General features: G+C 46.1%; 2 gene segments (V, D, J or C); both read left to right on the forward strand.

Moving 5' to 3' along the window:
• LOC118550108 (T-cell receptor alpha chain constant-like) overlaps positions 1-25,447 on the forward strand; it is a 281,704-nt gene that overhangs the window by 188,794 nt on the left and 67,463 nt on the right.
• Positions 1,243-9,171, forward strand: LOC118550113 (T cell receptor delta constant-like). The segment is given in 5 exon segments: positions 1,243-1,372; positions 5,622-5,900; positions 6,494-6,559; positions 6,924-7,055; positions 8,214-9,171. Coding segments are annotated over 4 exon segments (540 nt in total).

The raw sequence follows: 25,447 nt of genomic DNA on the forward strand, positions 1-25,447 counted from the left end.
AACATGACCTCATAGGGGTTCTTGATTGCCTGTTGCTTCCAGGGAAATAGCAGAATTTGGTGAGTTGTCTCTGAGAGGAGAGAGACTAGAAAGAAGGAGGGAAACAATCGTGTTGTAGCTGATGGCAGTCTGATCGATGTTGGGCAAATTGCATCTGAGCACAAAGTATTGTGTTTCATTTTCCCTTTAAATCATTTCCACTTGAAATTCAGAATTATCTGCAGTGTTGGAATCAAATCTCTGAGGCTATGCCTTTGGGAGCCTTAGGGAAGAAGGAAAGAGATGAAAGTGATGCTTAGCCCAGCTGCTGGGACGCTGACCCGTGCTCTCCAGTGATACTCCATTTACTTCTTTAGTTTTCTCTCCATAATGGAGTGTAATATGATTATGTGAAGCTCAGGTAGGGAAAGTGAGAATTTCAAGTCAAGCCCTCAATCCTTAAAGTTTTGACAGCAAATAATGGCCCTATACAACCGTCATTCCCTTTGGCTCTAGCCTTAGACTCTTGATTTCTGGTGATGAGACAGAGTAATCCATATGGTCTTTAAATTATATTTCATATGATTACTATATCCTCCTGAAGCTTGTATCTGGATCCAGAGACAGGAGAAATTATAAAACGAAAATAAACAGTTCAAAGCAAGCACCAGCTTCTCTGACCCGCATCCGTGACCCACGGCACCACTGGGCTCCCCGTCGGCTACCAACTTCTTGTTCAACCCTCAGATCCTTAGAAAGCCTTTCCCTGGGCTCAGGGAATTGGGAGACAGATTCCTTATTATTGTGAGACTCAGTCTGAGTGATGGGGAAGAAATTAGGTTTCTAATCAAAAAAGCAGAATTTGTGACCCAAGAGAAGGAACCAGAATATGAGAACAAGACCTGTCTCTAAACCCTCTTCAGCCTGACACTCATTATAAGAAATGTCGCCAGTCAGTGCCCCATCCCTGTTCCCAAGCTATCGTGTTCTTCTTGGAGAGGCCTCCCAATAAACTGGGAGTTAAATTTTCCATCTTGAAGGCAGCTACCAGTCACCTGTCACCTTCCTCTCTCCCTCTATGTCAGCCCTGTCCCCTGTCCCAGTGCCTCCTGGCTGGGATTTCGTGCTCACAACCTCATCCAGCAAACTATTATTAGCTTCAAAGGGAGCTGAGACTCTGTGCCCCTTGATCTCATCAAGGGCAGCTTTGTAGTGCTCTGAGTTGTGGGGTCTCTAGGCTGGGACCCAGGCAGGGGAGGCAGGGCACAGATGTTCTAGCGCAGGCCCCAGGGCCAGCCCCAGGCTGGTTACTTGTGAGGCGGTGTTGCGATGTGCTCCTGGGATACTCGACAGATGTTTTTTGGAGCTGGCACCAGACTCGTCGTGGAGCCACGTGAGTTGACTTTTTTCCCCTATATTTCTAGAGATAAACTGAGTCCTGGCACTGGGGCTGCCATCCAGTTTGCATTACTTGGGAAAGTAGAACTAGATGGAGCAGCCCAGATGTGGGGGTAGGCCCCAGCAAAGTCACCAGGCTGAGTCACTGAAATAGCTCTGTAACTAGTTTTGTTTTTAAAAAGCATATATTAAAACTATAGCCCTGGGGTGCCTGGGTGGCTCGGTCGGTCAAACCTCCAACTCTTGATCTCAGCTCAGGTCTTGATCTCAGGGTCATGAGTTCAAGCCCTGCTTTGGGTTCCACACCAGGTGTGGAGCCTACTTTAAAAAAGGGGGGGGAACTATAGCCCCCACTTATTTCTGAAATCTTCAGAGCGGCCAAGAAAACCAGAAAAATTATAGTAATTGTCAGAGCATATGAGCGGAGTGAGGGATATGCAGGGATGCTTTGGCCCAAAATCTCCAGAAGACTGTTTCATTCTTACCCATCTCTTTGGCTAGGCTGACTAGTGTACATGCCTCATTGCAACCTGAAAACAAATGTCCTGTAGTTTGGATTCAAAGGAGAGGGGTGGTTAACCAGGTCGGAGTAATCAGGTAGAGCAAACTTGTATTTCAGTGTTCAAGTTAAATCTCATATTGTCCAAGAGCCTTGAAATTGTGAGTGACATTTGTTACAGATGGTACAATTCTTAGGGAGCCAGTAGGACTCTCTATGCGAATCTAAAACATAGATGATTTCCACGTGTATAACTTAAGAAAGACTGTTCAGGAAAGGTACATACTTCTGGTATTGCTGACCAGCACATAACCTTAGCATTGGATCGGTACTCATAAAAAGAGAAAGTCTGAAATAAAACAATTGTTCAAACAAATAGCCCTCTGGAACCCATGTTGAAATGTAATTATATTGGTGGGCCAAGAAGAAAGACTGGAAATTCTCAAAAAATAAACAATTAGATCTTTAAATTTTGGACTACAATAGTGCAAATTTTACCCAACTTCAGATTTGGTTTAAGTTAAATATAAAATAGAGTATGGCAACGATATAAAATGCATTCCGTTTTTTTTTTAAAGGTTCAATTCAGTCAGATAACCTTTTCTTTGGTTACCGTGATACCAAAGAATGGATTAGATAAAACACTTTACTTTCAGGGGCGCCTGGGTGGCTCAGTCGTTAAGCGTCTGCCTTCGGCTCAGGTCATGATCCCAGGGTCCTGGGATCGAGTCCCACATCGGGCTCCTTGCTCGGCGGGAAGCCTGCTTCTCCCTCTCCCACTCCCCCTGCTTGTGTTCCTGCTCTCGCTATCTCTCTCTCTGTCAAATAAATAAATAAAATTAAAAAAAAAAAAAACACTTTACTTTCAAACAACTGTTTTCAATAGATAGGTATTCAATGAGAAAGAGGGTCTGAGAAAAACATTTTACCAAATGAATGCATTATGAGTTATCTGAAATGCTAACAGATTAAGAGCTCAATCCCACAAGTGTATTACCTTCTGCAGACATTTGTCTTGTCAGCTGTATTACATTGTTCAAATTATTCAAACCAGGTCTCTAGCCCAGAGTGAACATTGACAACTGCCTTAAAATCCCAAGCAAGCCTTAATTATCCAAGTAAATCAGACTAGGATTGGGTCAAACTCTTAGGTAACCAAGGAGATAGGATTATTTTGTTTTGTTTTGTTGTTTATTTTTTAATGGGCTAGTTTCCTTTCGCTGTACCACATAACTCCCTTGAAAATCAACCAGAATACATGAGACCAAGGTCAGTAGAGTGAGCAAGAAATGTCGCAAGTCTGAAGGCAGGTGAAAGAGCAGAACGTGTGGTTTTTCAAGCCGTTACTGCGAGAGTTATCAGTGTCTGTTATCAGTGGCTTCGCTGGAAAGCAAAACAAAGAAGGTTTTCTCACATAGGTTGAAAGTAGGTTCTAGGAGAGCCCCTTGAAAAAATCCCCAGCCGCCCTCTTGTCTCGAGCTAAAGCCTAAAGTGGAAGGAACCAGATTCTTAGGAATGAGTTCCTTGCCCTGAGTGCCTGAAACAGAATCCAGTCTTTCAGCTGAGCTTCCGGGCAGAGAATGAAGTGGAGAATCGATGCTAGTGATGAGGGGCTTTCTCGGAACAGCTGATTCCCTAGGAAAGCCATGATTGGCCATGGTCCACTTACAAAATGGTGATCAGCAGAAACTTCCAGACTAGCAAACACTCCGTCTCAACCAGACACAACCAATTAGTTTGGTTATAGCTCTACTGCCATGAGCTTCACAGCAAAGCCCAGATCCAAATTCAGGACAGAACATTAGAAAAATCATTGCATTTACTCACTCATTACCAAGACTTTTCATTTAGCATTACCTTGTGTCTTGATTGTAAATCATAGTAAACAAAAGCACACTGGAATGCAAAACATTCTTAATTTGATATCACAAGTTTTAAAACTCACCTAAGGTTTTTTTATTTTGTTTTGTTTTGATTTGATTTGTTTTGTTTGAGAGAGAGAGAGAGAGAGTGTGCGAGCGGTGGGGGGGAAAGGGGGACAAGATGGAGAGGGAAAGAATTTTAAGCAGACTCTGTACTAAGTGTGGAGCCTGAGGCAGGGCTCAATCTCACCACCATGAGATCATGACCTGAGCCGAAATCAAGAGTCGGTCGCTTAACGGACTGAGCCACTCAGGGGCCCCAAAACTCACCGAAGTTTTAAATATAAGAGCTATAGGGGCGCCTGGGTGGTTCAGTTGTTAAGCGTCTGCCTTCGGCTCAGGTCATTATCCCAGGGTCCTGGGATCGAGACCCACATCGGGCTCCCTGCTCGTCGGGAAGCCTGCTTCTCCCTCTCCCACTCCCCCTGCTTGTGTTCCCTCTCTCGCTGTGTCTCCCTCTATCAAATAAATAAAATCTTTAAAAATAAATAAATAAATAAATAAATATAAGAGCTATATTCACACAAGCAATTAATATGGAAAATCAGCAGTTAAGCTTGTGAATGGAAATAAATCCAGAGCACCATCAGAGATTGGTTGTCTCTACTGATTTCAGGCATTTTCGCCTCCCCCCGCCCCGCTTTTTTAACAGTTATTTGAAGATCAGGGCGCCTGGGTGGCTCAATCAGTTAAGCATCTCCCTTCGGCTCAGGTCAGGATTTTGGGGGTCCTGGGATCAAGCCCTGCATCAGGCTCCCTGCTCAGCAGGGAGTCTGCTTCTCCTTCTGCCCCTCCCCCTCTCATATGCTCGCACGACAAGTAAATCAGGCTCTCTCTCTCTCTCAAATAAATAAATAAAATCTTTTTTTCAAAAACCCAGTTATTTAAAGATAAACTAAGAATCCAAGTCTCCATGGTCAAAATTTATCATAATTCAGAAACTTGAATAAGTCATGATGGGAAAGAATCATTACTGCCTCCCTCAAAGCTTTAAAACTCCCAGTTCCAAGGAAAGAAGAAGATGCAGGTACAGAGTGGCAGGCAGGTGGTAGAGCTCAGGGTGAAGCATGAATGCAGAGGCCAGGGGGAGGCCCAATTACTGAAACCAACATTCCATAGCTTCACTTAGAATAAAACAAGATCTGGGTTTAAACTGGTTTTATGTCTATTAGGACTTCCTGGGAATGATAGTTGTTATTTCTGATTAAAGACTCAAAAGAAACTGCAGGATAGTCCCTTACAAAAGAATAAGTATTCACCTAAAGGCAGAGAGATGTACCCCTTAACTTCAGTGGTTATCCTTTCTAGTCTGTAAAATGGGGATGACACTCTGAAGTGACCCCAGCACTACCATCCTCAGAGTATTTGAACCAGTCATGTAGTCCTTCTCAGACCTGATTTTTTGATTGACACAATGCCAAGAACAAGCACCCACCCTGCTTTCACTCCAAGGGCTGATGCATTTTAAAATAAACCAACTGATAAAGCTACTCAGCCTGACTGCAATTGTCCAGAGGACTGATTAATAAAATATAGATAATTGAAATTCAGACGATCTAGAAACTTATTTGTAGTTGTTCTTTTCCATCCCTGCTTCAGCCATGTCACTTAGCAGCTCCTAACTAGAAGTCAAACTGACTGCCTTTCATTTCTACTTCCCTTGGCTACCCCTTCATGAGGGTGCTAAGAAGCCCAGGTCACACACAGGATGCAGGAAAGTCTGGATTATAACGTTTGGCCCCACAGAATTGAGGTAACCACCATTGTTTAACTCCCACACTTACAGATAATCATCTTTCAAAATAAATTAATTCTATTTACAGGAAGCCAGCCTCCTGTCAAACCATCCGTTTTCACCATGAAAAATGGGACGACTGTTGCTTGTCTGGTGAAGGATTTCTACCCTAAGAATGTAAACATAAATCTTGAATCATCCAACAAACTAATAGAATTTGACCCTGCTATCGTCGTCTCTCCCAGTGGGAAATACAGTGCTGTCAAGCTTGGTCGGTACGGAGATTCAAATTCAGTGACCTGTTCAGTCGAACACAACAATGAAATCGTGCGCTCCACCGATTTTGAACCAAAGAAAGAATCTTCAGGTAGATCATATCTAGTTTCAAGGGGCTGGAATTGTAGGGAAGAAGAGTTGAGGGAAAGGGAAGTTGGAGATGTAAACTCTTGACAGATCACTCTTAATACAGTATCATGCTGGAAACAAAACTGAGGCCCGACTATGGCCCACCATTGATTTGGAATTGAACTCTGCATCCCTGGGCTGGAATCTGAGATAAAGCCCATCTTATTTCATTCCCCCCCCCCCCGCATCTCTTCTTCACCAACCACTGTCTTCTTCATACTAATGATTGTCCTACTACTAGACTTTGGGTTAAAAATTCATGTGCAGTCTAATCCAGTGTGAATGCCAAACAAAGGGCAGCCCGGCCTATCATAGGATTGAGAACCCTAGTTCTTCCTACAAATTAGAGGCATACCTGAATGTGGGCCTCATAGTATAACCAAAACAAAACCAGAATGGGAAGAATGTTGGCTATGTGAATAGCTGTCTGACCTTAACCAAGTCATACCCCTGGTCCTCAGTTTACTTACTTAGAGTCTCCTCCACTTTTAAAACCTGAAATCCTTTGAGCCTCTTGGTTGCCAGTGAATCCCTGACCACTGCTGTTTGTTCTAGGTAACGTAAAACCAACAGAACCTGAGAACATGGAGAAAACTTCAGAGAGCCTCTATGGGCCCAAAGGTTAGTTGAAACCAAGGGTCGACTTCAGAACTGAGGGTTAAAGCAAACTCTGTCATTCTCAGACGGGGCCAAAAGTCTCCAGCTTTCAAAAGAGAGCAAAAACCATACCTGAGCCCAGTTGGTTCCCTCTGAGTCTCTCAGCAAAGCTTGCCTGGCTGCAAGCAAGGGTTTCCAAAGCTTGCCTGGCTGGGAGTGAGCAGCAGCCTGGGGTCCCGGAGGGCTGTCTGGCAGCGAGCTAGGCTTGCGGACCAGGCACAATGCTGGTGATTCGGAGGAGGCTGGTTGTCAGCGTTGTGGGCCCAGTTTCTGGAAGGAAACTTAGTCTCTTGCTAAAGCCACCATCTTTACTTTTGTTCAACCACAGTTCATCACAGCTCACAGTTCACAGCGGGGAAGGTGAACATGCTGTCCCTCACAGTGCTGGGGCTCCGAATGGTGTTTGCCAAGAGTCTGGCCATCAATCTTCTCTTGACTGCCAAGTTATTTTTCTTTTAAGGTAAGAATTAGCTGCTTCTTATTCCTACCCCCCATGCAAACTATGCTACACAGGGAGAAAGGGAGTTTAGGAATATAAGAGGCCAAAAAGCCTTGGGAAGGGAAAAACACATAGAGACATTATGATTTAATAAGGTGGGCCACTTCAGATACTCTGCATAACACCCCATCTCCTGTTATCCTCTTACTTCAAGCCAGACTCAAAATGCATTATGTTGTATAATGTAATACCAGCCAATAATCCCCACCTCCAACCCAGGAGCTAAAAAAAATTGTGGAGCTAAGTAAGGAGAAATAGTTTTCTTTATTTACTATTTTGTTTATCTGGCCAAGGGGCCATGGGTTATTTGCAAGGCCATCAGTAAAGCTTCACCCAAAGAATTTCCAGAACCTGCCTTAGCCTAGACAAAAGGGATGCCAGCTCCCATTCCTTTATCACAGGACTCCAATGTGTAGACCAGCCCAACTCTGGGATGAAGCTACACCCACATTTGTAGTGACCTACCCACTGCTAGCTACTCAAGATGCATACAAAGTTGCAGCTGAGACATTATTTGCCTGCTACGTGCATTCCCTCTTCAGGTAATCTCAGACACAAAGTTCAAACTGGGACCTAGGTTTGCCTACAAAGCCCCTTCTCCAGTACGACTCCTCAGTCCCAACTCCTAATCTGGGGACAACTCTGGATTTCGAGTGTGGGACTGATCCAACCTAGCCTGAAAACATGTCCAGTCACTTCCAAATGGGTGACTGGTTTCCAGGAGTCCCAAGGACACAGGCAGTGTGGTATCTAAAAAGAGCCTTACACTAGGAGTCAAAAGATGTGGGTTTTCACCCTGACCTTGTCATTAACACTATGCTACCCTAGCCTGGTTGCTCTACCTCTTTGGGCCTGAGTTTTTGCATCCATAAAACAAAGGAGCTATGACTAAGGAGAGCAAATGGGTTGCATGGCTTATCCCAACATTGATAAGCTAATACTGACTAGCTGAATATGGCGGTGTGCAGAAGGGACCCAGGCCACAATAGATAAGTGACATCTGCAATGATAACAGCACGGCAAGTGCTGACCAGCCCCAGATGACACGAGGACCATGATTCCTCCCAGCACTGATGGTGGGTGATCTATGACGCTCTGACAACTGTCCTTCACTTGCAGGCTGACCGGCATGAGAAGGCTCCATTATGAGACTCTCACGTCATGTCTTCACAAAAGCCTACAGAGGAGCTGTCTCCTAGGCTTCTGCCTACTCGGTGGTTCAAGCTGACCTATCCCAGCCTTGCTTAAACGGCTGCTACCCAAACCAGTTTTCCTTCGAAGGCAACAAACCCAGCTCATTTTCCAGCCTGGTGGAAAGACAAAAGTCCTGGGGAGTACAGGGGTTATTATGGTCCTAACTGCTCTTTTTGCTGCTTTATAAAGAGATATAGGACTCATTTTCTTTTTCATTTCTACAACTGATACACTTTGAAAAAGGTGTTTTGTTCCTTTGACTTTCTTTGCCTTCAGAAGTAGAAAGTGAGAGCCAACAGATTCCCAGCTCCTTGGTCGCCTAGGAAAATAGACCCTGGGGGACGGAGAGCAGAGGGCCTTACCTAACATGAATGGCTCTGCTCAGCCCAGCACTAGGTTTGCCTTGAGCTGGCATATTCTCGGCCGCAAAAGCACTTTCTGCTTTTCCTAGTACTTTACAAACAAAATTACATTTGACTTCTCATGCAGCCAGTGGGGTTTCTAAAACCTCATCCAGATATTCTCCAAGCTATCAGCAAAGATCAGAGTAAAATACAGAGAAAATGCACTTCTTTCTGTTAGTGAATTTAACAAACATGAATTGACTCCCTCTAAGTCCCAGGTTCTGTGCCAGGGGTGCAAAGATGAGTAAGACGTGGGCCTGCTTTCAAGCAATGAACTGTGCAAATGTTTCTGGAGGGAGGGAAGAGGAACAGAACCCCTCCGATTTTGATTGTAAAAAGATTATCTTTTTGCCTGCCAATCTGGGCACAGGGAATTTGAGGTCAGGGGACGATGATTCTTGCCTGCCCCGTGTTGTTGATGGTTTTCTGCCCTTCCCAGTGCTGTTCTCTGTTGCATTTATTAAAGTGCATTGAGTGTTCCTTGCCTCTAGCTTTACTCATAACACACCACCGCAGGGATAAAGTGGGTGCTGTGAGCTCTCTGTTAGGCAGACAGAAGCCAAACTGAGCCTGTAGGTCACGCTGCGGCTTCCTGAGCCCCAAGCCTGCAGGGTCCCGCCGTGGGGACCCTAGCCTGGGTTTCCTGCTGTCGCTGCTATTTCGCAGCAATGACCCCTCTGCGGCTGATGAGCTCTGCTACTCCCATCTCAGCAAGGCTATAGCTTCTTCCAAGTGCACCCGCTCAGGTAGCAGAGCTCCTGCACCCCAGTAGTGTGGTTTCTTCGGCGCCCAGGGCACTACGTAGGGTGTCAAGTGGGGGTTTATGAGGCCACAAGTGAAAAAGCAACCCTCACTAACTCCCCCTGCCATAGCCATCTGCAGACTCCCATGTTATGTCTTCACAGCCCAAAGCAAAGACTCAGCAGCACTCTGAGTCAGTGGGTTTAGGACCATCGAGGTGGATAAGCAGGTCCAGCCAGGGAAAAACCATTAAAAAGACTCCACGCAACTGCACCTCATATGTGTAAAGAACACCTCTTTCCAAAACATTCCCATCTGTTACCTTGGGCAACATCAGCGTGTTTCTGTGAGTGGCTAAGAACAAAAAGATCATATCCTGATTTTTCAGATGGAAAAAATATGCCCCCGGAAAAGGTAATATACCTTGTCCAAAGTCATTCAGCGAGGCAAGGGCAGGGCTGTGAGCAGAACCACATTATCAAGAGCGGCAGCCCAAAGTTGCTTCTACAAAAGCATACTGCACCCACAAGACAAGGACAAGGTGTTGATTTGATTTCAGCTGGACTGGACTTCAGGATTGTCCTATATTTAGCATATAAATGAGCCACCCTCTCTGGTCCACTTCGGTGGCAAAAAAAAAAAAAAAATCCTAGCTTATCACAAGATCTCGAATTTCCTCCACCAAAAGGAGTCTCCAGAAATAATTAATGGCAGGAGCCGGAGGTTGAGGGGGGGATTATGGCTGTCTTCAGGTCTTGGGGGCATCATCTTGTGGATTCTAGTTTTCCAGAGCTTTCACATACAGCACCTCACTTAAGCCCACAACAACCCTGAGAAGATTGCTGCAGACACTCAGTCGTGGGCAGAACAGAGACACCCGAAGGCTGAGTCAGTTGCCCACGGCCTTCGACTCCCTCACCCATGTCCTCTACATTCCTCTTTATAGTGACTGCCCTTTGCCCCCCTGTTTTGAAGCCTAGGTAAACTCCTGCCAGAACACCTACTGATAAAGCCTACTAGGTCGCCGCTGCCGGGGAGAGCCCTAAAAGTGTGGCATCCCCCCTTGGCTCGGTCATTAACCAGCTCTCTGACCTTGGGAATGAATGCCCTCACGTCTCTGGGCTCTAGTGCTAAGGCTTCTACCCTCTCCCAGGTTACCTCTCACAACTCTAATCGTTGTTTTAAGGCAGAGAGTTCAATGGAAATGAAGGAAAGAGGGACCTGTTCCCAGGGCTTAGGGTGTATCTGTTTTGACATCACATAAGTGGCTTCCCCTGGAGATGATTATCTTCCTTGGAGACAACCTTGAGCTCCAGACTCAGGGACTTTGAAGCTGGGGTTCTGGCAATCACAGACAACTTTCTGGGAGTATCTCAATGCTCTCCAGTGAAAGAAAAATGTTCTCCAAATAGAGTAAGTAAAATGGTGGTGTCAAAGAGCATTCAGGAAAAATAAGGTGGCTGTACAAGAAGATGCAGAAAAAAAGGTGAATCGGTGAAAAATGTTTGAAGTAACTCTGTGTCTAATTTTGAGTCTTAAAAAGAAAACAGACCAATTCACAATAAGGGATAAATGATGGAGACTAAAATAAAGACCCTCCTGATGAGCTCTCCCTAGCCTGGCCCTTCACCTGCCCCATGCTGATACCCTCACAGGATTCACAGCACATACTTGTCAGCCCGGCTCTGTCACGCGTGAGTGAGCTGGGCACTGGGGATACAAAGATGAGAATTCTTCAGGCATCCCTCTCCCCCTCTGCCGCCACCAGGGCCCACTGAGTCAGAAGGGGGGGATGTGCTCTGCTCCATCTGAAGCCAGGGGGAGCTGGCTTTTTATTAGTCAGCAGACTCCTTAGGGCACCTCTGAAGGCCAGGCCGGAACACAAAACAACTGGGAAGAAGGATCCCATGTCTGGGGACGTGAGCTGCCCTAAGAGGTAGTCAGAGGAGGCTGTGCCCGGGGTTTATGTTCAGACTTCCTGAGCATCTGCCTCACTGTGGGGGTCATGGAACAGTAGTAAGACGCACTGTCTTCAGGCTCAACCGGGGAGATCACCAAGTGGAAGGTTCTCCGGGACTGATTATGCAGCACAGAAAACCGACCCTGAGTAAAATCTGCATTTTGGGATTCAGTGTTATCCCTGTAAAGGATAAACTGAAAGGAGTGATCAGGCCGTATTCGGTACCAGTATAAATCTGGGTTTGATTGCGTAGTGGAGTAAGTACAGAGCAGCGTCACCGTACTGCCACTGGCCACGGTCTGGTCCGGGGGGCTCTGGGTCACTTGGTCGCACAGCACGCCCTTGTCTGCGAAGAGAAGAAATAGAAGATAGTGAAGCCCCGCACTCCACAGGTCCTGGGTCCCACACAGGCCCACCCAGAGGGAACTCTGTGGGCAGAGGCTGGAGGAGGACACAGAGATGAAAGTCAAAGGCAGAGAATAACTGGAAAACCAAGTGTAGAGAGAAACATGCCAAGTGTTTAAAGTCAGAGAAAGGGAAACAGGGTGGTAGGACATGAGGAATGTACACAATGAGTGTACTCACAGAAAAGCAAAAGGCTAAAGCCCACAAGAAAAATCATCTTCTCTTCCTATCAGGACAGAGGCTGGAGAATAAATTGGGGTTCCTGAGGTCTCTGAGACCGTCTTAGAGCTTCTGAGGGAGGAGGTGGGAGGGAATGCGAGCAGGCAGGCCGCCCTGACGGTCATGTGACTGAATGAGCTGTAACTCTCCCAGACAACTGCTTCCGCCCAAGAAACTCGTGTTGTTATTGTTCTTTTGGTCCTCAATCCATCTTGAAGGAATCCTTCTGTAAAACACAAAGAAAATGAATTACTTAAACACACACACACGGAGAAACAGAACCTGCAAGCCCAATGATCACATGCCTAGACATCCAAGGCTCCCGCCCAAGAGCCTTCCCGCCCTTCCTGTGTCCTCAGGCCACAGACTGGGTACCAGGCCACGGTCACCCAGCACCTAGCAGAGCTGCACTTGTGCCCAAGAAATGCCATTCGGCTCATCTCTTAGTGCTCCGTGGAAAGAGGAAGGGAAGAGGGTTGAACAAGTTCAATTCTAAAATCTCTCCCAGCCCTGAATGCTAGAAATCTTCTATCTCTGATGCTTGGGGGGCATACCGTGCCCCTTGAGAGTGCTTCCTGCGTGTCACACAGCGTGACTTTCCATCTCTCAGAGGGCCCTTTGCAGCCCGCGTGGGGCTCCAGCTGGCAGATTCTCCCCCGAAGCAGAGCTTCCACGGGAGACTGCTGTGAGGGGGTAACAAGCTTGCTGGGCTAGTGTTGGGCCGGAGCCCCCAGAACCCGCCCTTGCAGCCACATGCCGGACAAATACCGTGTTCTGTATAAGCCAGGACATGACAACAGAGGGAAGGCACCGCCCTGAGAAAGAGAAGACTGACAACCCCACTGCCCCAAACCCAGGAGTGTTGGTAGGAGGGTTTGCAGGAGTTCCTTTTTCCCTTTCCCGATGCCTAACTCATCAGTGAGTCCTGCCAGTTCTGCCATGAAGTCTATGTCCGGCCTCTCTATCTCTACTTCTCACCACCTCCTGCAAACATCACCGTCTCTCGTCAGGACCACTGCAGGAACCCCTTAACTGGTCCTCTTGCTTCTGCTCCTCTCCCTGCACAATCTCTTCTCCAGATCTTTATGGAACGTAAATCAGATGATGGCAGCTGGACCTCCTTTCCTGGGCCTGTAACACTGAGCAGATGGTCTGCTTGCTGCCTCCTGTGTGACCTCACCCCCCTCATACGTACGCGCATGCGCGCCATAATGCCAGTTCCATGAGGGCAAAGACCTTGCTCAGCTGGTCACTGATATACCCCAGTGCCTAGGATTGTGTGTGACACATAATCAATGATCAATAAATATTTGTGGAATAAAAGAATGCAACATTCTTCCCTTAAAAACTCACCATTGACGTGGATCAGTTTGCTGGATTTAGCAAACAAAAATACAAGATACCCAGTTAAGTTTGTATTTCAAAAGAACAATAAAAAACTTTTAGAGATATTTGGGATGCATTTATACTAAAAAAAGCGTTCATTGTTTATCTGAAATTCACATTTCACTGGGCACCCTGTATTCTATCTGGCAACCCCAGGCCTGGAGAAAGTGAACACCGGGCAGCCCCAAGTCCCCCCATGAGCATCCTCAGGCCACAGGACAGGGGAAGAAGATGATGGTTGGGTGACCTGGCTGCCCGGGCCAGCACTGCCCCCTGCTGACTGGGGTCCCCTCCCTGGAATCCAGCCCTCTGCTAGCAGAAGACGATCTCAGGACCTCCAAGTCTCCCACATCCCTGAGCTCTGCCAGTCCCCACCCAGCTTCTAGTGTCTGTCCCTGCCCTAAAGGCGTCAGCAGCCTTGACATTTATAAGAGAGCTGAGTGTTCCCTTCCTGATTTAGACAGTAGCAATTTTCAAATTTAGCTGCTACTTGTCTTCTGACTGCCCAACGTCAATTCCCCCTGACCACAGCCAAGAACAGAGAAGACAGCTTCACTCTCTCACAGAGGGACACCCCACACCCTAATGCTTCACCCAGAATGTTCAGACACCGAGACCTCCTTGGGGTGGCGTAGTCATGACTCTCCCCCACTAGGCTGCCCTTCCAACAGTCCTTGAAAGACATCCCTTCAGGAAGGGCACTTCTCGGAACAGCAGTGTGGTGTCATGATGAAGAATGAGGTTCTGCCACAGAAACAGAGTAGAGTGGTGGTCACCAGGGGCTGGGGCGGGAGACACGGCAAGATGGTGGCCCACGGGTACAAACCGCCAGTCAGAAGATGAACAAGTCGAGGGAATCTAATGTACAGCCTGGTGATTATAGTTGATAACACCGTATTATATACTTGAAAGTTGCTAAGGAAGTAGAGCTTTAATGTTCTCTCAGGTGCCAGAATGGTGCAGTCGGTTAAGCATCCTACTCTTGGTTTCGGCTCAGGTCATGGTCTCAGGGTCCTGGGATCGAGCCCCGAGTTGGGCTCCTCTCTCAGCGTGGAGTCTGCTTAAGATTCTCTCTCTCCCTCTGCCCCTCCCCCCTTGCTCTTGCGCTCTCTCTCTCTCTCTCTCTCTCAAATAAACAAAATCTTTAGGAAAAAAAAAAGATCTTAAATGTTCTCACCAAAAAATTCCTGGTAATTATGTCATGTGCTAGAAGTACCAGCTCACGCGATGGCGGTAACCATCTTGCAATATATAAGTGCATCAACTCAAAGGCTGTACACCTTAAATGTACACCATGCTATATCAATTATTTCTCAACAAAGCTGGAAAAGAATTTTTTCTAATTTTTAATGAAAAGAAAAGATAAGTGGGGTTCTGGAGCCAGGTGCCTGGGTTCACCCAGCTCCAGCATTTCTCTGCTTGATGACCTTAGGCATGACCTGACCCTTCCAAGCCTCAGTTTCTCCATCTGTGAAACGGAGGTGACAGTACTAGCTTTTTCACAGGACTGCTGGGATATTAAATGAAGTAACGTATGCAAGACGCCTGGCAAATGATGTAGGATTAGTTTGTTGTCACTCTTACAATGTTTATTAAATAGACTGATAAATACAGTTCCTGAGAGCTTTATTCGCCTCAAAGATATTTAGAGAAAAGATGCTGAGTAAATCTAAAAATAGAAAGTCGTGAAATCTGGCAAAATTTATGTTGTACCAATTAATGGTCAAAAAAAAAAGTGACCCACATCTTTTTTTTTTTTAAAGATTTTATTTATTTATTTGACAGAGAGAGACACAGAGAGGGAGGGAACACAAGCAGGGGGAGTGGGAGAGGGAGAAGCAGGCCTCCCGCAGAGCAGGGAGCCCGATGCGGGGCTCGATCCCAGGACCCTGGGATCATGACCCGAGCCGAAGGCAGACACCTAACAACTGAGCCACCCAGGCGCCCCAAAAAAGTGACCCACATCTTTAATTTTCTGTCCATCTTGCAAGCATGTCATAGAGCTTCACGCCCTCCCGAGCCCTGAGCCCGCTGTGTTCTTCCCAAATCCTTAAGAGCAGTGGGAACATGAGAAATGAGCCTTCTAACCCTGCTCTAGAAAACCCTGGTTTCTAAAAGTTGCAACAGGCTTCTTCATGAGAGGCCACAATGTGCAACCGAGTACAGTCAAGTGACTCCCAACGTTTCAGAATAAGAGAGACTCTCAAGATGTAATGACCTATTACAGACTTCTCGCCCTTGGATTTCTCTATCGCAGCCCCTTTAAACCTGATGTCTGGAGCCTGAGCAGCTCCCCAAGGCCGTGAGTGCCCCGGACTGCCTTTCATGAGCCTGAAACTGCCCCTTTCCAGAGCGGCCCTCGGACCTGGCGGGGTCCCTGGCGGGATTTGGCAAACAAGGCCAATCTTGTCCCACAGCTTGGCTCTTGGTCACTGCCATCATTCAAAAAAAGCCTTCTCCCGGATCCGCTGAGGTGGGCGGCTCTGTTTTTGGCCTTGCAGCGCCCTCTGCTGCTCTAATTAGCCCATCGCCATAAATAGGTCATACGGGATGGTGACAAAAAACAGGTCAGGGGAGGAAAATAGTCTTTGTTCACAACTTAAGTCAGAGCTGCTGCCTCGGTTCCCGTCCCCTTTCAGCCCCCGGAGCTGCAGCTGCTTCTCTGTTGGCCTATTCTCCCCAGTCACTCAAAGAGGACCGTCTATAAGGATATAAGACGGCACCCTAAGAAGGTAGATGGGCATTTTCCTGTCAACAAAAAGCCTAATGCAGCAGTAGAGGACATGGGGAAATTTCCTTGGGTGGATATGGACAAACGTCTCTCTTTTTATGAAAGAATAGAAACGTGATCAAAGGAAGAGCTTAAAGGCATCTGAATGTGTGGTGATGGGAGTTGAATGGTCTAGAGAAAGGGTTTTTCCATCACTTTCTCCCTGTGCCACATTCCATTCCAAGCCCCCCAGGACAGACCTGGGCTGATGGAGAACAGGAAGCAGGCCAGGCAGGGACTGAGGTCCTGCAGATGTCGTTCGCCCGCAGGCAGGGGGACCCCCCAGGACCTCTGTTTTGGGAAGGATCTTGCTGAAGGCCCTTTGGGCAAGAACGGGTATGAAGAACCCCAAAGCCAGCGTTTGAAGGAGAGCTGCAAGGAAGAAGTGAAGCTCTGTGGCGCTGCTCTTGCCACGTCTGGAGCAGCCTATGGGAAGAACAGTCTTGGTCCATTCAGGTCAGTGACAGCTTTTGGGATGGGGGGGTGTGGGACCTGACTCTTGCCAACCAGATTTCTCAAGCCTTCTATAGGGTCTCCTTGCAATCATTCCCCAGGGTGAGGAGGGTGAACAGATTCTCTCTGGCCACGGGTAGTGGCTGTCTGGAACACTCTGTTAAGAAGGATTTTGAGGCCACATGCAGACTCAGAGCAAACGAGTGATGGGTCTATTAGCAATATCTGCCGGGGGGCAGGAAAAGGAGGCAACGTCACACGGTCCTGTATTTGCCCCCCTGTTCTAGATGCCATTCCTGTAATGAGTCCCGCAGAGAAAGGATAATCAGAGCCAACTTTCTGTTGGATTATCTTTTTGGTAAAGGGCAAATTTTTAAATCTCTATCTTCCCTTTGGCTTCTCTGGAATCTCATGGACCATTTCCCCTACTGTCAATTGCTGGTGCCTGCAGCCTAAGAAATAAAAAAAATAAAAAAAAATAAATTTAATGAGTTAAGATGCTCTCTATCTCTCTTGAAATTATAAACTATGCGCCAAAATCAAATACCTTCTTTGCATGGCTTACCCGCTGTTTAACAGGGATAACCATACCTGGGCTGGCCACAGAGCCATGAGGGACAGAGGTCACCTGGGGAAGATCCTTATTCTCCTGAGTCACAGGAAGGGAGCAGCAGAGGCAGGACTGGGACTCAGGAGTCCTGAGTTTTAGCCCTAGTTCTGCCCCTACCTACCTCCATGACCTTGAGCAAATTTACCTCTCAGGACTTCCACTTCTTCATCTTTAAAATGAGGGCATTGGCCCAGGAGGTCACTAAGCTCCCTTCCAGGTCTCACATTCTAGGATACTAATGGATGAAGCTACAGAGCTGACCTAGGAGAGTTACTAGTTTATACTCCCCCCGTGCATGTTGCTTCAGCTCCTTATTGCCCAGCGAGGGGAAAAAGCAAAACATGCCTCTTCATTGGGGGGTAGCATAATTTCTTGATTCAATATGTGTGATTCATTGGAGCCTGGAGGTTCAGGCCCAGATGCCAACTTGGAATCCAGTTATTATTGCATCTGGGAGAGAGAAAGTGCTGAAAACAGCCTTTGGAAGAAATATCAATTTGGCAAAAAAAAAAAAAAAAAGGAAGAAGAAGAAGAAGGCAGCTCTGCATAGTGTGATAACATTTTGATATTTATTTATCATCTTTATCCCTGAAATCTACTCTGCCCCCTCCTGTCTCTGCTCTGAAAGAGGGAAGCAGGGCAGACCTTCCCCAGGGAAGATGGGACACCTGCAGGGGATAGACAGGTGTCTCAGTCTAGTGAGGAAATAGAACAAAGTTGACGCCACATGCCTTTCAACCGTGCTGACGCTTCTGGTTTTTGTAAAGGTGCTCACTCCCGTGGGAACGGGGTTAATAGGAAACTGACATTTAGAACCAAGACTAAAAAGAACCATGAAACTCAGCAAGTAATATCTGGCAGAATTAATTTTTTTCATCTGGATATTGTCAGAGAGATAGTCAAGTGTTCCTTGAGGACTAGGAACAAAAGATGAATGTTTAATACAATTCAATTTAACAAACATTTATTAAGTGCCTAGAGTTTTTCCCAGGGATCATCTGGGCCCGTTTCTGAGAAGATGTGATCAATGCCCTAAGGGAGGAGGGGGTTTTATCAATGGGTCAGAGACTGGATGAACAGCGACAACAGATTTACCTTTGAGACCCACTCAATGTGGCCCTGAGTAAGTAGCTGAGCTTCAGAAGAAAAAAAAAATGTGTACAACAGCGTGGGAAATCTAAAACACGAGGTAATCAAAAATGTTATTTTATGATAGGCTTTAGCATGTATTTCAATATTTTCTAGGGCAGGCTTACTTTCCCAGTTGTAAGTTATCTTGAGCTGATCTATAAAGTCTATGGGGGAAAAGCTTTTCAAGAATTGTACATTTCTGAAATTAGGCTCCCAGCAGTCAACATAGGAGAAGTGGTAATTTTCTGTCTTTCTAATAATGAAAAAAGGGGCCTGGCATCCCTCCAATTCCTGATGCCACGGGGGTCTCCTTCCCTGCTCCAGGTCGGAACCAGCAGCGAACCACCAGGCAGTTCTGGTTCTTATGAGCTGGACAACTGGGTGGGCAAGAAAGAACAGCCCGCTAGGTGTTCAGGATAGGGGGGTCCCAGCTTTGGGCCATCCTAACGTGCCCAGTCCTGTTCTCACAGCCTGAGTCCCGGCTGCATTAGGACAGGGCAACCCTAAATGACCTCATTATATATGGTGCCCCTGATTACACTAGAGACGGTCTGAGAACAGGAAGTGGCAACCTAGCACTAGGAGGGACTTCTGGAAAAGGGCCCGGGCACTGTGTGAAAACACTAAGAAACCCCACTTGGGGAAGGGGGTTCAGTTCATTGTCAGCGTGGGTAAGTACCTCCTTTTCAGACCCAGTGCTAGCATCGAACCCCCTCAGTACCCAGAGAGCTGAAACTCTTGGCTAGATGATGAATTCCCTTATCCTGTGGGAAACGGCTGTAAAGATCAAACCACCTTTGCTGTGGGGAGGCAGGAGCCTGTAGTTTACGTAAAGGCGTTAGCTCCTGTGGGACGAAGGAAATTGGAAATTTACATTTGGAACCGGGACTGCAGTGAGAGTGAAACTTAGTAAGTACTAGCTTTACACCAAAGGTGTCGGTTTATTTGGTTTGGTTTCTGAATTATCGAGAAGCTCCAGAGAAAGAACACTTCTCCCCTGAGGATTCGGTTCCAAACTCCTGACTTCAAACTTCTAAAATGATTAAATGTTAAGGCAGATGGTAGGCCTGGAAAACTCTATTTCCCTATGTAATAAGTAGATGCCTACCTTGCTTATTTATTTTGTTTAGGAAACGAGGAGGAGGACTAGACAGCCTTGGGGCGGGGCAGGGGATTGCACAGCATTTTTTGATAAATCTAGAGAATCAAATCAAAAACTATTAGCTCAGAAAGTCCTGAAAGACCACCTAACTCACTTCTTGAATGTTGCAAACGAGGACAGGGAAACTCAGAGAGGTTGTGAACTTGCTCAGGGTCACACAGCTGAGCCTAGTCCAGGGCAAAGCCAAGACAGCTCATAGCTCTGACCCGGCCTGACCCAAGGGAGAAAAAACATCTTGGTCTTTGGCCATAGCAGCTCCATTTGCACCCCCAGACACTCTTTGTCCAAGACTTAATGAACTTGAAACAGAACCCCAAAGTGCCAAAAGGAGATAAAAATCATTACATGTCTATTGCAGGTAAAGTAAGAACAATAGCCGAACTTGATATTTGGGGAAAGGCTCAGCCATCTGCAGACTGGGGCACGGATAGAAAAAGTCAAAATGAAAATGCTGGTCTTGTCTTCAGACAATGACTGTGACCATAAAACACTACCTAAAAATACTGCAGAGCTAATTCCTCTCCCAGTGGGAGTTTATATTCTATGATAGATTGCCCCCAGCAACGCAATTGCTTTGGGCCACAGAATATGTATACAGAATTGGCATGCTAAGCCTTCTGGTGTCTTAAAGTGGCAAGCAGATCTCTGGATATACCCCTCAGCCCTGAAGCCCTGGGCTACCAGAAAGAAATATACCATCACCCTACCCTGTCTTAGAGTTGAAGTTGAAGATGTTAGTTAACAGTTAATTCTTGGGAAGCTCTGCAAAGCTGGGTTCATCATTAAGTTGACGCCACAGGTTTCTGCAAAGCCCCTCAGCAGGGTGTTCAACAAACCAGTGGTTCTAAGATGACATTTGGGAAGGGAACTCAGCTCACAGTGAATCTCGGTAAGTGGAGGAGCATTGAATCCTCTTCTTGAATGTGCTTTGAGATTCTTTTGACTCCAACTAACGAAGATGTGGCTTGTTGGCCCATCTCTGCTCATGTTCCAGTCCTGCCTGGCTAAAGGCTGCCCTCTCCACGTCCCCCTGGAACAGTCCGACCGTGAAGGTGCACCCATGCAGCTGCGTGCAGCTTTCCCTAAATTCTCACAAACTCACTTAACTCTTTATCAAACTGCTCGGCAGCTCCTCTGTTGCCCTCAAAGCCCTGCTGGTCTATCAGTTAGAGGAAGACAGGTCATTCTTAGGTCATTGCGAAAGGAGGCTCTTGACATGTGTTTGACTTCTGGGGAGAAAAAATAATGATGATTTCATACTTGCTTACTATGTGCTAAGCAATGTGCTGCGTGCTCTCCACCCATTAACACATTCAATCCTTACCCCAGCTCTGTGCATTACGTGCTTTTATTACCCTCATTTTCTAGAAGAGAACTTTTTATATTTTTATAGCTTATGTTTTTATAGAAACACAGAAAGGTTGAATAATTCGCTTAAACTGATTCAGTGAGAAAGAGAGCCTAGGATGTCATTCTTGGCACTCAGATTCCAACGCTAAATGTTTTACTAGTTGGGGAGCGGAGGGGCTGTTTGGGGGGGAAGTTACTGATGTCTGGTCTCTAACATTGCTAAAATAATCCCCAGGGAAGCATGCTCTCGGCAAGTAAAGCCAGTGATTGACAACAGCGTGGAAAATCTAAAACACGAGGTAATCAAAAATGTTATTTTATGATAGGCTTTAGCATGTATTTCACCCACCTGCATATCCTAATCCTCACAACAATATCATCCAGGAGTCCTTATTCTCCCCCACTTTGCAGACAGGGAAACTGAGGCACAGCACGTTAAGGACCTTGCCCTGGCCCTTAAGCCAGAGCAATTTCAAATTAACTGCAACGGTCAACCAGCTAGAATAAGCAATTAATTAGTGACAAACAATCTAACTGGCTGCTAGGTAAAGAGTGATTCATTTTTTTCCATGGTTCCTCTCCCTTTTCAGGCATAACCATGCCATTGTATAATCGCTCCACACTGGGTTTCAGCCTTTGTGCCTCCCCAGGGAGCGCAGGAGGAGCCCCGGTTCCCAGCGCCTGGTAGAAGGGCCTTGGCAATCTGTGGGGGTGTTCCTGGGGGTGGATCTGAAAAACTCTTCTTTGGAAAAGAAATAAAACTGACAGTAAAGCCATGTAAGTCCAAATAACAAATGCTTCCAAACTGCTCTCTGGAACCCGGCTTCCTAAATTTTCCATTCTGTTTTATAACCTAAGTCCAAACCACAGCAGTCCGTTGATGGATTCCAGTTCAAACTACCGCCGACGTGTACCTCCCTGGTGCGGGACTGGGCCACCTGCCGCCCGTGCTGCTGCAGCTCATGGCTAGCCATAGTGGTGCCAGTGGAGTCATTCTGTGAGAAGCTTCATTGCTTATTAGAAAGGGTGGGATTTTCCAGGAACTGAGAGAAAATCGGTGAACTCTCTGAGCTTCTATTTTCTTCCTCTGTAAAATAGGGGGAGGCCATCTCTACCCTTGTTTTACCAAAGCAGGCATGCCTTGCGGGGATGTCCACACACTTCCAGGAAAATGAGGGCAGTGCAAGGGACGAGAATGCCCCAGTAGTCCCTGGCCTCTACCGTCAGACCTTCTTTCTAAAGAGCTGGCTTTATCGGGGGAGTCTTGGGTGACAAGTAAACATTTAAGCAGATGGTGAGGGTTGGATGGACAACTGAGTTTTTGTAGAGTTGCATGTCATTGTGTGATATGGGAGGCAATAATAAGCTGATATTTGGAAAAGGAACAACTGTGAGTGTTCGACCAGGTATGTTTTAAAGATGACTTGTATTTAAACATAAGCCACCATCCTTAGAAATTCAGGGAAAGATCACTGAATTACTCACCCAGTTCTTAACATCTTCAGGAGCTTGGTGCCATGTGTCTTTCTGGTGAAAGAGATGATGAGGACAGCCTCAGATGAAGACCCTTTAGGACCTTTCTTCTTCCACACCTTTAAGCATTTGGAAATGTTGAGCTTGCTTTCGTTATTTGTTGGAAGTGCGTGTCTGATGAATGGAATTGGACTTAAAGTTTTAGTGTGTAAGGGGAAGAAAGAGTCTAGAAAGAAAGGGAGGAGATTCTCTAGAAAGAAAGAACAGATTAAAGAACCTAGCAATGGCGGAGGCTGTGCAATGCAACTTGATCCAAAAGGAGATAGTGAGATATAGACCTACTGATAGAACCAATGCAACGACCTCTCTCCAGTTATCTGCCCCGTCTTCCCAAGCAAGGCTTCTTTGTCCATGCAACGAGGAAAAGAATCTTCTAATCCCTGTAACTCTCAAAATGTTGGAGCCCAGCTATTTGGGTAAAGCCATGTCAGATTTTCTGGTGTCGACATTGATGACAAGCTGATATTTAGGGAAAGGGTAAGATTGAAAGCAAATATTCAAATTAGTCAGAAAGATCATAAACTTCTGGAAACGTGCCTCGAGGCGCTGTTAGGCACTGTGTTTCCAATTGGGACATTTTCATCCCTGCCTTTGTTGAGCCCCTTTTGATACCCATTCATCTCTGTGCCCCTTAGCGAAAAAGTGGCAGCTGAGCTTGGAAGTATGAGAGAAGCTCTCCCTAATCTAAATGTCATAATGGCCCTTCTCTCCAGCTTGCAATACCCACTGGGATATTTTAAGTGCTGCCCACCATTCTCAAAACAAACCTCATTTCAATTAACTTGAATGTAGCTGAAATGTTTTTTCATGAGAGAGTCTCCATTTACTACAATAGAAGCTCATTCCAGACAATTGTTTGAGGTTAACTTTTACTTACAATTCCCAAGAGGAACCAACTGCCCAATGAATACTACAAAACAAAACCTCTACTTTTGTGGCCTAATTACTATCCACCACAGAAAAGCTAGAATCAGGATGTCCTAGTGAGTATTACGTTAGCTCCAGATGACCTGCCTTAAGTCCCTTATGCCCAAACAAACGTAAGATTAAAAAAAAAAAAAGAAAGCGTTTCCATGCTGACCCATGTGTCCAGTCACTAATGAGAGTTCAAAGAGCAGGTGCATAGCAGCTATATTTCCAAACTCGTTTGGATATTTAGAACCCCCAGATATTAGAAATGATAATCAGAAAAAGCATATGCAATTCCATTTTTATTTATAATTCTCATCTCTCCCAGAGAACTGTTATAAATTTTCTCCCGAAGGTGTTACACTCATCCTTCTTTTGGTTCCTTTATTTGTGATGTGTACAGAGATGAAATATTGTTTGAGATTCAAAAAACATCCATGAGATTTACCTTAAGCTTTGCCTGTCAGAGAGATTCTCAGAGCTAAAAAGATTGGAAGCTGACATTTTGGAACTAGATTAAAAAGAAAATCCAAATTAATCCCAAGGAGCAATGCTCAGTAGACAGTTATTTAGACATAAGAACATCAACCCCGCAAGGCCAGTTGCTCACTTGGCTGGACTGCCCCGATCTTAGGCTCTCCTGGAAAAGTAATAATAACTGTCTTGGGAAGAGAGAAATGTCAACCTCCAGCCCTAAAAGCTCCTTGTGAATTGGTTTATTTCAACAGAGTTTATCATTACACACAGTGTTCTGGAAGTAATAGGCAAGTGCATTAGATGCTCCTGCAAATGGAAATGAAATGTAAATTTAGATTGTAAATATATGACTGCAGTAAATAGATAGCAAGAAAAAAAGATGAAGAGATTAGAAACTTGCCACATTTCTCTAACCCCAAAGGGGATGTTTCTATAAATAGTTTAAAACTATTGAAGAAGAGTGGGGAGGAGGAGGAGAACAGAGGCAAACAAGAGGTAATCCTGTTCGCTTTGCAAAATTGGAATTTGTTTTTCAATCAAATTTCCCTGAGCAGAGGAAAGAAACCCCGTCTGTCTTCCGACTAAAGGGCACGTGGGTGGGTTTCTGCTAAAACCCATCTTGAGGGAGGCTCCCTGTCAGTGACAAAGTGCTAGCCATGTCCTGCTCGGGAGGAAGGGAATGAGCACAGAAAGAAGTCCAAATAATTGTGCAGGGACAAGAAGGACTCACAGGGCAGGATTTCCCCCTGGATTTCCTGCCTCACCTCCTAACCTTTCTTGTTTTAGCCCGATGGATTAGGTCCCAGGCGAGAGGGCCCTAGGATGCAAACCAGAAATTTTAAGGAGGAAGCCAGCTTGACTTCACTCAGGAGACCTAGCGTATTCTGTCTTCAAAGATTCTTTTAATCCAGCTGTTTTTAGGGGGAGCTCTGTAAAGGCAAAAGGAAAGGTTAAAAAAAAAAATGTTAAAATTCTATGAAGTAGAAATAAAGACGTTCAATATTTGACTGGCAAAGAGATTAAATATCTGGTACATGTCTACAAAGGAGCCTAAAGGAGACTTTGTCAAGGAAAAAATAGGCAGACTCAAGGAGACACTGCCCTGAACTTGTGTGGTTTGTTAGTTAGATTCGGGCCACTGTCCGCAGCAGCTGGGGTGCTAGGGAAAGCAGATCAGGCGTCCTCCTCAACGGGGAGAGAGGGGCCCCGTGCACAGTTTATGTAAAGCCATTTGCTGTGCTGTGACTGGGAGCAGAGGCCGGAACTTGGTGTTGGGGCAGGGAACCAGGCTGACTGTCAATCCCCGTGAGTATGAAAGGTGAAGCTACGCGGGGCCCTCTCCTTTCCAGGCCAGGCCTGTGGCGCTCCTGGCTGGTGAAGCTCATATCTACTCGTTTTGCCTCGCCCATCCCCAGGAAGCAGGCCAGGAAGGACCAGAAAACCCTCAGACTTCTTCCTTCAAACATATCCCCGTAAAAACTCCCTGACTCTCCTTCCCTTTTGCAATTAGTTTCTAGTAAACCAGAATCTAATAAGTTGATGTGAGCAATTTCAATAAAAAGCAGAGAAATAGCCCCAGAGTGCAATAAAGTAGAAACTATGTGAGTGCCAGCCAGGGGGGAGACCATGAAGGAAGAAGGAAAGGAAAT

Source organism: Halichoerus grypus, chromosome 8 (genome assembly GCF_964656455.1).
Source record: "Halichoerus grypus chromosome 8, mHalGry1.hap1.1, whole genome shotgun sequence".
Classification (NCBI taxonomy): Eukaryota; Metazoa; Chordata; class Mammalia; order Carnivora; family Phocidae; genus Halichoerus; species Halichoerus grypus.